This window comes from Tamandua tetradactyla, chromosome 6, assembly GCF_023851605.1.
Source record: "Tamandua tetradactyla isolate mTamTet1 chromosome 6, mTamTet1.pri, whole genome shotgun sequence".
In the NCBI taxonomy this organism is placed as follows: domain Eukaryota; kingdom Metazoa; phylum Chordata; class Mammalia; order Pilosa; family Myrmecophagidae; genus Tamandua; species Tamandua tetradactyla.
The window spans coordinates 70,908,058-70,921,246 of record NC_135332.1 but is presented as its reverse complement, the minus strand read 5'-3'; the positions used below and the strand labels follow the sequence as shown (position 1 = coordinate 70,921,246).

Sequence of the window (13,189 nt, the reverse complement as noted above, 5' to 3'; positions counted from 1 at the left end):
GGATCTCCTGCCTTCCCAGAGCTTCTCTTCTCCATGGGGAGGGAGAGAGTAAGCAGCAAGTCTGCGGAACGTGGCACTTTATAGCATAGGTTGGAAGGTGGTGGCAGATACCTTGGGAAAGAGAACAGAAAGGGCAGGTTAGGAGTGGCCAACAGAGCTGGAAGAATAGGGGCAGGCTGAAGTTTTAGCTGTGGTCAGAACAAGCCTCCCTGATGTGAGATTTGACCGAATCCTTACAGGAGGTAAGGGGTTGGCCAAGCAGAAAGCCTGAAGAAACAAATGACCGGGAGGCAGGAACATGCCTGGTGTTTTCTAGGAACAGCCAGTGGGACCTGGTGTAGTGAACAGAGGAGCAGAGAGGTGCCAGACAGGAAGCAAGTAGAGCCCCAGAGGTCCTTGGAGAACTTGGGTTTTCACTCTGAATGAGTTGGCACCACCACAACGGTGGGAGTGGAGGAGCCCAGGAGCTTAGCTGTTTCTAAAGGAGCCTTCTCAATGCTGTGTGCTGAGCAGAATGGGTGGGGATTGTGCAAGGGCAGAGCAGGGCCATGGGTCAGGAGGCCAAGGCTATGATCTGGGCCAGAGATGATGAGATGGTGGTGAAAAGCGATTGGACTCTGGGCATAATTTGAATATAGTGCTAGTGAGACTCCGAATGGACCAGAAGCCAAGTAATTGCCTCCAGTGGAGATGGCACTGAGAGACTTAGTAGAGCAGGTTGTGGGGGAAAGATGGGCTGCTCTATTGAGCTGGAGGTGTTGTGGGGGTATTGAGTGAGGATCACGAGGAGCGTAGGTTGGACACACACACACACGTGGGAGTCATCCACTCATAGATGGTTCTTAAAGGCATGAGGCTGGGTGAGACTCCCAAAGTGAGAGGCCCTTGAGTGAGTGGGCTGCAAAGAAGCACGCCTTGTGGCTCTCCCACCTGAAAGTCCCCAGGAAGGGAAACAAAAGAGATGGATAATGGTGACCAGGAGAGGCTGGTGTCCTGGAACCTCAGGAGGAGGGAGTGACCTGCAGGTTCTAGGCTGTTGAGAGATCAGGCGTGGTGAGGACTGAGAAGTGACCGATAGATTTAGGAACATGGAGGTTACTGATGACCTCGAGAAGAACAGATTTGGTGGTGGTGAGGGCAGAAGCTAGCTGCAGCGGATGGAAATTTGTGCACTGTTGGAAAAGATGTCCTTGTTTATCTCCTGGGTCATACACAGGTGGGAGAAGAAGAAAGAGGGAGAGTGAAATCCTAGGGGGGAACCCAGGTGAAGCCATAAATCCTTTTGCTAAATAGCCTGGTAGAAGGAGAGGGTGGAGAACAGGAAGTTATGATGATGTTGTCCACCCACCTCGGCTTTCTGGGACAGGACCAATACATACTATTTCCTGAACCCTTCTAGGAGACTCCACCTTGACAGTGCCTCCCACCAGCTTCGACATTCCCCAGGCTATAAAAACATCCCAGGACAGACCTTCTTTTCTGTGCTAAATGCTGTACAATTGAGGTTACTTTCTGATATGTTCTTCGCTCTTCGTTTGTCATTTAGCTAGTGGCAGTTCTGAGAGAGGTCAAGTGCCTTAACTTTCAGCAACAAAAGGAGATACCCAACAGTGCGGAGAGTTTGTTCTCCCAGAACGAAACCTTCCGGAAGTTTGTGGGCAACTTAGAACTCATCGTCGGTTGGTATAATGAGGTGAGTTGCTGAAGTTTTGTTTTGTTTCACCTCTTACCAAGTTCCTGTGGTCATTTAGAACAAACGCAAGTGTAAGAGTTCCGAGCTGAACCAGCCACCAGGAGGGAGGGCAAGGGCCAAGGGGCAGTCCCTATGCCTGCAGCTGTCTTCATTCTTCATCCCTCCTCCATCCCCAGGACCAGTAGCCTGCCATCCTCCAACCTCTCTCTCTCCCCGACCTCTCTTCTGTCCCCACATCTTCCCCGACTCTGACCTCTTTCCTCCCTCTCTAATGGACCCTTGAGCTCCAACAAGCTTCCCTGTCCTTGGAGTCCTGGGAATTTGGAATTGGGTCCTTGGGAAGGATGTGTCTGCTGGGTGAGGGTTGGCAGAGAAAAGGATCACAGGACAAGTCCAAGCCACATACCTGCCAGAGTCAAGGGATTGCCGAGAAACCGAGAGCAGAAATATCACTGCTCCACGGAGAGTGGAGTGGATGATCAGAGAAGGTTGAGCAAGGAACAGGAGGACCTGAGCGACAGAGGAGGGCCTGATGTGGCCCTTCCAGGTCCAGCCCCTGGGGACCCCGACCTGCCCTGGTGTCTGGAAGGGGGCCGTTTGGATCCTTCATTCTGTGGCACACGGACTTGAGCCAGCTTGAGTAGAATTATGTTGCTCACCCCTACTGGAACAACTGCCCGCGACTCGGAATACCTTTTCTTTCTCTCTCAAGCCTTGCTCTGTCCAAGAGACGTGTGTGCAAGGCCAGATTCTTGAAGAGGAGGGTCCCGTTTCTAGATCCACGCAGACCACCCCTCTGACACAGATGCTTGCTCTGCTGGGAGTTGCTGCCATGTTGGGTTCCATGGCTGACACCGCTGCTCAGGGCAGAGTGACCCCTACGTTCAGGCCAGGCCCTGCTCCCCTTCTCCCACCCTGGCATGCATCTTGTCTTGTACAGAAGGTCCAGCTCTCTTGCTAAGTTTTATCAGGTGTGGTACTAACTCGAGCGTGCTATGCCCATATGCCTTCCTCCTATAAGAGAAAGAAATGGCAAAGGCAATATTGGAAAGTCAAAGGGTGTTTTTATCATCAACATTTTCCTTTACAAGACACATTATGCAGGGAATGGTGACCAGAGAGATGCCATGCATTTGACCGGCCCAAGAGTTCAGTGGCTACCTTAGATGCTTCAGAAGAGAAGGATTCGAATACGGACAAATGTGGAGCAAGGCTTTGGGGAAACCGAGGAAGCCTGCTCTTCGCAGAAGTGACCAGCTCCATGTCCTGGCTGGGAAAGCAGGAGTGGAAATGAAGCGTGTCCTGCAATTTTGTCAAAAAAACATACCCTCTTCCTCCAGCCAAAATATCAGCTACAGATCCATTCCTTTACTCCACTCCAAGAATTAGAATACGATTGCAGTATAACCTAAAATTTGTTCAATAGCAGCTAAAATAAAACTCATTTTCATTTCATTTTTCAAAATACAGTTTTTTTTAACTTTTTTATTGTATAATATAACACATATGCAAAGCTCAGAAAGAAAAAAGTAATAGTTTTCAAAGCACTCTTCAACAAGTAGTTACAGGACAGATCCCAAAGTTTGCCACAGGCTACCATCAAGATATAGTTTTAATCACCTCGTTTCCTTGTGCTACAAACTATGAAATGACTGTTTAAGTGCCTTTCCTTGAATTTGCCTTTTCTAGAATCTGTTAACAATTAGAATTCTTTCTCTTCACGTCCTTGAATTCCTGCTCTTTGCATAACCAGATTTTGAGCTTTAACTTTGGACCAAGAAGAGATTGGGGCTGGCTAAGCCAGAAATGCTCCAGTTTTCCATGAATACTTTTTTTTAAGCTGTCTCTGAACCCAAAACTAAAGGATCTGGAGTATACACTTGCTGTTTTTGCATTGCAATATTTCCATCTCCTTACCCGCCCACCATAAATGGATAATTAAGAGTTAAGTATATACATATATATCCTTGGTGACCAAATTCATTTTAAAAGTTCAAGTCTCCTGAAATTTAACTACATAATTTATATATATGATTCCCAGTCAGGTAACCCTAACTGCAGTTGCTTTGTTTGATACTGAGTGATAAAAATCCTTAGCATTCATAGGACAATTTAAAATCTGGTTGGAATAGGAACGAGATGCTAAAATTTTAGCCTTTGTTTTGTAGATAAAGACCACCGTGATGGAGGTAGAATTTCCACTGATAAAGTCAGAATTGGAAGCAATTGACGTCAAGTTATTAACCTCTGAAACGACATTGTTTTGGAACAGCGAAGGTACCAAGGCCACTTTCTTTCCACTTGGGTTAAATTGGGGGGGGGGTCCAACCTGCCCAGCTTCTGTCCTAGAACACACCAGTGGCAGCCTCTTCTGCCTTCTGGCTTGCTGAGTCTGCTTTAGTTGCATGAGGGTTATTTTCAAAACTATAAGATGGTTCTCTCCACTGCCCAGTCCCCAAAGAGCCTATTTGTTTTGCTTATAATCACTTGGGAACTTCCAAGCCCAGCTTGCTAGAGTTCCATGCCCACATGAACACAGGAGACGGTCAAAGCACAGAAGCGGGCATCTTAGCTGGCTCAGAGCAGACTATAGATAATTAGAAAGACGTGTCCCTGTGACTCCCATTCCTACCTTCATCTCATCACCAACCGTCTAGAACACCCCCCACCCACCCATCGCCTGGACCCACTTCCAGCTCCGTTGATGTGCATGCAGCTTGGGGAGGCTCCGTTTTCCCCCAAGACCTTCTGGCAGTGTGCCACCTTTCCAGTCCTCCTCCACCATGTCCCGCCCCCGCTATTTCAACCTGAAGATGGAGCCAAATGGTACAGTCCACTTAATTGAAGTTGGAGTCTATTCTGGGCGATTCTGTACAAAGAAGCCATGCCCTTTTTTTTTCCTCACTTCTGTCTGAGAACACATCTCTTTTCCAGTTACTTTGCTCCTTTTGTTGAGGGCTTCGTGAAGAAGCTCAAGTCTCTGTGGAGTTCTGGGTATGGCTGAAGGAGCTGGAGCATGTGGAGTGGAAGTCCTTTACCATCAGAAGTCTGAGCTCCCTGGGTGGAATTAATGGACCACATGTTTCGGGATAGGGAAATCCTGCTTCCAGGGAGGCACAATCTGCATTAATCCCCAACATCTCATTCCAGAGAGCTCCGAATGACTTCTGCATCCTGTCCTGAAATAGTAGACGTGTTTCTTAAGAGCTGCCTCAGAATAATATGATGAGTTAAGCCAACCCAAGAAGAGTTTCCATCTTGCTAAATCATTCATTTTGTAACATTTCTTTGTGCTTACATTTTAGATGTGTTTGAATATATCCAAGAAATGCGAGAGATTCTACATGATTTGCAGACCAGGATGCAAAAAGCCAAGCAAAATATAGAAGCAATTTCCCAGGCTATGAAGGTGAGTGAGCTGTAAAGTACAGAGCAGGCTTCAGATGGAGACCCAGGAGACCCGAGTGGAGGTGCTCACAGAAAGGGCCACTCCATGGCACAGCAGGCCGCCACAAGCAATGTCACAGCGACCCCCTTCCTGAGACAGTTACTCCAGGATCTACTCCAGGCCACTAAGAGATGAACCACATTCAAGAACACCAAAGAGAAAATTTGCATTTTAAAAAGACTGGCAGTGAGCATTGGAACCATTTAAATACAAAGAGATTAGTATAAATAACTTAAATATGGTTGCAAAAGTCACATTCACAAATCAAAAGCAATACAGGCAAAGAAAATGTACATGGTAGAAACAATACTCATGGTAATAAATTGTGATCAGTAATTGGAAGTATAAGGAAGGAAAAAGGTGGGCAAGAGGATTAGAGGTATGCTAAATTTCTAAATAGTAGAAATATGCTAAATTCCTAAACATGAACAAAGCAAGGTCAAAGTAATTGTTTGCTCTTTATTTCTATAATCAGAGACATGTTTAATGTATGGCTTTGATAAACTTAAAGAGAAGCACTAGCAGAATTTCTACTCTCCAAATCACTACAGAAAATAAAAGCAAATAAAATACTCTAAAGTAAAACACCATGGACAAAAGAAACAGTAAGAAAGAACATACACGAAAAGATAAGACATGATAACAAAAGAAAAGGCCAATGTTATTTTGACAATACATTTAAATCATTAAAAATCAAAACATGCAGACTGGGTTGTTTAAAAATGCAGATATGTGCTTTTTATTAGAAACGCCTGAAACAAAATAGTATCACAAGTTTAAAGACAAAATGATTAATGATTAGGAGAAATATTGGCATGAAATTGCCCATATTCAACCGTTTTTGACCTTCACAAGTGGTAATTTCATACGAATATAATGACAACCAGTGTATTAATCAGCAGTCACAGGAATACTCCAGGCAAAATTATATGCTAAGAGCAAGGAAAATCTATACAGAAAGGATAATTGCTCCCCTAACCCTGGTTGGTTTTGATTTAAATCACCTAAAGCCCTTTGGTCAATGGTCAGTTCACCCCAGGTCCTCAGTAACCCCAGAAGTGTGCAGGCCAGAGGAAATTCTCTTCCAGATCAACCAGGGATGGGGAAACCCACGGCAAAGAGCGTGCAGTGAAGGAGCTAGAACAAACTGAGTTCCTTCCAAACCATCTTTTCTCTACCGTTTTCCTTTCAGGATTGGTCAACCAACCCGATGTTTGAAAGGAAGGACAATAAAAAAGAGGCTCTCTTGGACTTGGATGGAAGAATGGCCAATCTCAATAGGCGCTACACGGCGGTCAAGGACGCTGGCCTGAGGATCCAAGCCATGGTTGCGGTAAGGAAATGCCAAGGAGGTCCTTGGAGGGTCCTCTTGCTCTCAGTAGAAGGGACAGAAAAAAAGGCAGGGATAGAGAGTTGACAAAAATAACTAACTCCACATTTCTTACCGGCCAGAGAAGTTCAAGCTCTTTAATCCAAGAGCGTCTCATCTTAAAATAACAGACCGTCTTCACTGTGCTCCTTGAAGCCTGAGTTCTCTTGTGGCTTCTGCCCTCCTCTGTTCTGAGGAAGCAGATCTCCCCATCCTGCAGAACTGGGACAGGCAAGTGACATCTCCACCCAAGACCAACAAGTCTTGTTTTCCAGGAATAAGCTACTTGGGGCAGGGGCTATGTGAGTTTGTCTGGTGTCTTTCGTGAACTTTCCACCCCCGAGGATGGGCAAGAAGCAGTGCCACGTGAAGAAAGAGGAGCAAGCGACTGTGTGCATGGGCTAAGGGTGCCAGCGCCTTTGAATTGGGACACTGAGATGACATGCCCCAGCTCAGCTGCCTAGATTGCAGGCTGTTCCCGAGTATTCAGCTGCCTCAAGGGTACGCGAGGCTGCATCCCTGCTGTCCTCTGGGAGAATCTTCACCTCCAGAGGGAGAATGCAGAATGGTAGCCTGGATTCAGCAATCCCAGTCAAAATCCCAACAGCCTTCTTTGTTGAAACAGAAAAGCGAATCATCAAGTTTATATAGAAGGGTAAGGGCTCTGAATAACCAATGCCATCTTGAAAAAGAAAAATGAAGATGGAGGACTAGTGCTTTCTGATGTTAAAATGTATTACAAATTTAGAGTAATCAAAGCAAGGTGGTTCTAGCACAAGGACAGACAATAGACTAATGGAACTGAATTGAGAGTTCAGAAATAACCCCCCACATCTATGGCCAAGTCCACTCAATGGAGAAAGGATAGCCTCTTCAATATACGATGCTGGGAAAAGTAGACATCCCTATGCCAAAGAATAGATTTTGACCCCTACTCCGTACTGTATTAAAAAAAATAAAATGGGTCAAAGATGATCATGGTGATGAATATACTATTACGTGATGATATTGAGAGTCATTGATTGTACACCATGTATAGAATGTTTGTACGTTAAGAATGTTTGTGTTTGTATGTTCTTTTTGTCAATAAAAAAAGAAAAAATGGATCAAAAACTTAAATATATGAACCAAAACTATAGAAGTTCTAGAAGGGAATATAGGAAAACATCTTATGTTAAGCAATGCTTTCTTAGATATTGCACTGAAAGAAAGAGCGACAACAGAAAAAAGTAGATAAATAGAACTTCATCAAAATCAAAAACTTCTGTGCAATGAAGGACTTCATCATGAGTGTAAAAAGACAACCTACAGAACGGGAGAAAATATTTCCAAGCCGCATATCCGACAAAGGTTTAATATGCAGAACTCCTACAACTAATAACAAAAAGGTAAACAACCAATTTAAAAAATGGGCAAAAGACCTTGAATAGATATTTCTTCAAAGAAGATATACAAATGTCCAAAGTGCACATAAAAAATGCTTAACGTCCTTAGCCATCAGAGAAATGCAAATAAAAACCATGATAAACCATTTTACACCCATTAGAATGGCTATTGGGCCGGCCATGGTGGCTCTGCCGGCAAGAATGCTCGCCTGCCATGCCAGAGGACCCGGGTTCGATTCCCGGTGCCTGCCCATGTAAAAATAAATTAATAAATTAATTAATTAAATAAATAGAATGGCTATAACTGAAAAAAAAAAAGACAACAATTGTTGGAGAGGATATATAGAAATAGGAATACTCATTCCTTGCTGTGGGGATGTAAAATGCTGCAGCCACTGTGGAAGACAGTTAGTTTGGCAGTTCCTCATAAAGCTCAGTATAGAATTACCTTATGACTCAGCAGTCCCACTTCGAGGTATATACCCAAAAGAATGAAAAGCAGAGACTCAAACAAATATTTGCACACCAATATTCACAGCAGTATTATTCACAATTGCCCAAAGACGGAAGCAACCCACCTGTCCACCAACCAAAGAATGGATAAATAAAATATGGTATATACATACAATGGAATATTATTCGGCCATAAAAGTGGAAGAAGTTCTGATGTATGCTACAACATGGGTGAACCATGAAGATATGTTGAGTGAAATGAGCCAGAAACAAAAGGAAAAATACTACACGAATTCATTGATAGGCAGAATATGCAAATTCATTAAGTCAGAAAATAAAATATAGGCCGAGTGGGGGTGGGGAGTGGGAAATGAATGTTTAGGTGGTATGTCGTTTCTGTTGGGGTGATGGAAAAGCTTTGGCAATGGATAATAGTGATGGACACACATTTCTGCAAATGTAATTAACACCATTGAATTTTATATTTGAAAAGAGATAAAAAGGGAAATTTTAGGTTGAATATAAGTTACCACCAAAAAAACCCACAACCCATAGAACCATACAACACAAATAGTGAAACCTAATGCAAACAGTGGCTAGAGCTAATAACATAATTATCGTAATATTGTTTCATCAGTTGTGGCAAAGGTACCCCACTTATGCAAAATGTTGATTATGGGGAAAACTGTGGGGTGGGGCATATATGGGAACGTGTATTTTTTGCATGATTTTCCTGTAGACCTGCAACTGCTCCAATGGGGGAAATAAAACAGTGTTAAACTGCAAACACGCTACCTATTACTTCTCTCAGATGTGTTGGGAGTAGAGCACAGAAGAGATCAATTTGGCTGGCCGTTTGGGGTTAGGAGACGGTCAGAGCCTGTGAGCAGAGCAAACCAACAGGCGAGGGGCTAGGATCACGAGGCTGAGGCTGAGCAGCAGGCAACAGGAACCCAAGTGAGGCAGAAGCAAGCAGGCACACAAGACAGCCTCACCTGTTTCCCAGCTGTTGTGAGAGACAGCAGTGTTTTTTATGTGAGGCTTTATTACCACATATTCGCCATAGACTCCTCTACTCCCATGACAATCATTTCATTTCTTTTTATCTCACACTGAAGTTATTTGTGCCTATGTCTTCTTCCCCTGATTAGAATATAACTGTCTGAGGTTATAGACTAGGTCATATCCATCTTTACGTTCTCCTCGAGCACTCAGTGTCTCGTGGATTCATCTATGCATGCATGCATCCATCATTGCATGCATTCACCACCCATCCACGAAGACTTGCTCTGTCCCAGACATATTGCTAAACTCTAGAGGTACAACAGGGCCTCTCATGCAGCTTTGTGTCTAGCAGGGAGACAGACAAAAGAATTCAGAGTCATCATCTGTGCCATGATGGAAACAGACAATGGGTTGCTAGAGAGAATACAGGTGGGGGCCAGGACAGGAGCCTAACCTGAGACGGATGGGGTAGTCAAGGAGGGCCATCGGGAGGAGGTGACATTTGAACTAGAGTTTAAAGTGTTAGGAGATGCAAGACTTGTGAGAATGGAGGAGAGCAACATGTGCTAGGTTCTGACATGGGAAAGAGCCTGGCACATTCACAGAGCAAAAAGCAGATCCACGTGCTTGGAGCGTGGTGGGCAGGGCAAGTGTAGCCCAGAATCATTGAATAAATTAAAGAGTGACTGAAACAATGAAATAACAGCTAATCGTATGGTTCTGTTTGCAGGAAAATGCAGAACTTTTAAAAGCCGATACCCAAAGCCTGTCCTGGAAGGATTATGTCATCTATATTGACAACATGGTCTTGGATGAATTTGACCAGTTTATTCGCAATTCCTTAATTTATCTAACGGACAACATGGCTATGGATGTAAGTTTTAATGGTGAGGTATGAAAGTGTGTGAATCTATACCTTGGGCTTATTAAAATCTACCTAGGGTGGTCAACTCGTCCTGGGTTGCTTGGGAACTGCATCCCAGGACTGACCCCCTTATTCCGGGCACCTGGGATGGTTGGTCACCGTGTAGAATACCCAGATGGATCAGAGAAAATACTCCCACCTGACTGCCCGGGGAGGGAAAGCAGATACACTGCCACTCGCTCAGGTTGATAAGGGTGGTTCTCTCCTCCTGCAACAACTGCCACTAACCTGCTCGACCCTCACCAAGCTGAGTGGACACAGAAAGCAGGTCAGTAAATAGGAGCTGCTGGTCAGTTTCATCCTGGTATGTCCTCCATGGGGATGAACTGTTCCCAGTCTGCGGAATTCTATGACAATGGTTCCTGCACAGTTTTGAATCCTGCCACTAGGATCAGATTAAAAACTCCTTATCCCACCTACTTGTCAACAGGAAAGGAGCATGGTGAGAGCAGCGAGATGCCAGAGGCGTGGGCGATGGGCATTTGAACCCAGCACACAGGGCTCAAAGGCCAATTGCTGATCAGACAATCATGGACCCCAATTCTGTTGATGAACTAGTCATCACCACCGAGGACAGAAAGCCGACATAACAGTGATGAAGTTAGCTAGTCGTTCTTTAAGCAAGGATAGATGCCATTGAAAGCATGGCGATGTACTGCTTAACAAAGTGCTCTCAAACAATTCCAGGGAGTCTGCATGTTTGCATGCCCTTTCTAGAAACTCTAATGGTAGGCATTGTAGTCTCTAGAAAGGGCTGGTCATCTGAGTTCTTGACGGTTGTACTACTTAGCAAAGCACTTGGATGCCACTAAATGGCCCTTGGTTGATGGGCTGATGAGTCAAGCACCCGCAGGACCAAGAATGAACATGAGCTTTGGGGTAGGTTAGTGCTGAGTGCATCTCACAGCTACCTGAGGGCTTGGCCCACACTTTGGGAGATGTGTTAGGGCTAACCTTGATTCCATCACCTTAAGCACAAGATTGGCAGACTGCCTTGTCCCTGGCACCCACAGCCTTGTCGGTCCCCAAAACGGGCTAACAGCAGTGCCTGTGCTTTGTCAATGGGAGGCACCTGAACCACACAAGGGCTGGTGGTTTCGGGAGCGAGGCAGTGGCCGTCCTGCCTGGCTCTGGCTGTGGACATACTCGCTTAGCCACCTGCTGCTTGGTGATGGCTTCAGAGAGCCATCTCCCTGTGAGCCAGCTTTACATGTTCTACATGCTTTACATGTTACTCTTTCACTTTATCCTCATAGTGACCCAAAGAGCTGGAGACCATCGTTCTCCCTATTCCATGAAATGATCTTCATGCTATGTAGTGGGGAAGCTGGAGGGTTAAGCGACTCCTCCAAGGCCACACGGCTACTAAAAAGCAGATCCCAGCTTGGGTCTGGAGCTGTTAGGCTCTTAGCCCACACTTTCATCACTGCCCCATCCTGCCCCGTCCTGCCCTGCTTTTGTCCCTACTGAGTGCATTTGGTTCCAAACTGATGGTTCAAGTCAAGGGCTGACCCGAAAGCCTGGCTCTGTATCAGCGCCAGCCAGTGGGGAATTTAGCTCCTAAATCTTCTACCATGGACAGAGCCCAGAGTGAGTGACCCTCCCGTGAGAACTGTCCACTCGAAGGCAGAGACAGTGACCCGCGGTGCCCTGTTGCAGGGCAGTGTGGCGCCGCTGTTTGAGATCCGCATGGAGCTGGACGATGACGGGCTGACCTTCTATCCGTCCCTGGAGGTGGGCTCGGACCAGGGCTTCCTCGCGCTCATCGAGAGCCTGGTCAACGACATCTACAACACGGCCAAGCTCATCCCCCGCCTCGCCAAGGGCAGGGTGAACTACAAGGTCAGTCTCGCCCAGTGTGGGCGCCAATGGCCTTCCCAGCCCAGGACTCATCCTCCTAATGCACAACTGTCTGGTCTTTCCATTCTCAGTGACAGTAGTTCCAAATGTGAGAAGGAGCCCAGGGGTCTGTATTCCGCTAGACACTGGGATTAAAACCATGGCTTTCCCCCAGCCCACTCCGGAAATCCTGCCTTCTCCCCCAACGTGGCTTCTCCTCAGTCAGCCTGGGTTTCAGCCCCAGCAGCTCCCCCTGCCCAGCACCCACACGCACACAACATGCCAAGGGTGGACTCTCAGCCTGCTTCCTGGCATTTCTCTCTCTTTTGTAGTCCACACACGTGGTTCTTGGTACCCCCCACCACTTTCTGCATTTTTTACTCCAACGCACGAAACACCCACTTAGCACCAGGTCAGGTTCCGGGGTGCAAAAGTCATGGGAAAGCTAGTGTTCTGGAGGGGGGTATATGGAAGCGTGTGTGTCAGAGCACTGTTTGGATACAAGTTTTAAAAGTTGCAAAAGGCCTAAATGCCCTTCAAGAGGGCAGGCTTCCCACAGAGCGTGGCTCAGCCACGTGAAATGGATGAGGGGTGGGAAAGTGCTCCCAATGGATTCTTAGATGCTTATCCAGTTACAGAACGATGTTCAGAATATGACTTCATCTGTTTAAATAAGCAAAATCTAATCTTTCTGTCTATAGATGCTTCAAACTTTTTGAGTGCTTACTTCTTGGGAGCCAGGATCAGGGACATTTTTCCCATATTGGTGCTTTGTCTGGATTTTTCATGAAGAACATGTATTATTTGTAATGACAAAGAGTTATAGCAAGGTGTTCTGTAATCCTAGGGAGGGGTGGGTGTTTGTGTATATGTATGTGCACACATTTGTGAGTGTGCATCTATGTGTGAATATGGGTTTGCAAGTGTGCATATTTGTGTGTGCATGCAATATGTTTGTTGAGTGTGCGTGAGTGCGTTTATGCATATTTGCATGTGTGTATGCATAGAGAGGTGAGGACACAAGAGAAAGTAGCTAACTATCTGGGAGATCAAAGATGGCATCAGAAAGAAA

The 13,189-nt window shown here is 45.6% G+C and overlaps 1 protein-coding gene across 8 annotated transcripts in view; it reads left to right on the top strand.

The window, feature by feature from the left end:
- The window catches only part of DNAH17 (dynein axonemal heavy chain 17), a 146,265-nt gene that overhangs the window by 27,979 nt on the left and 105,097 nt on the right, over positions 1-13,189 (top strand). For all 8 annotated transcript variants that reach the window (XM_077166116.1, XM_077166118.1, XM_077166115.1 and 5 more), the window contains exons 14-19: positions 1,547-1,693; positions 3,862-3,970; positions 4,999-5,102; positions 6,334-6,474; positions 10,084-10,227; positions 11,938-12,120. In XM_077166116.1, coding sequence (XP_077022231.1) covers positions 1,547-1,693; positions 3,862-3,970; positions 4,999-5,102; positions 6,334-6,474; positions 10,084-10,227; positions 11,938-12,120 — 828 coding nt within the window. The remainder of the gene's footprint in view (positions 1-1,546; positions 1,694-3,861; positions 3,971-4,998; positions 5,103-6,333; positions 6,475-10,083; positions 10,228-11,937; positions 12,121-13,189) is intronic.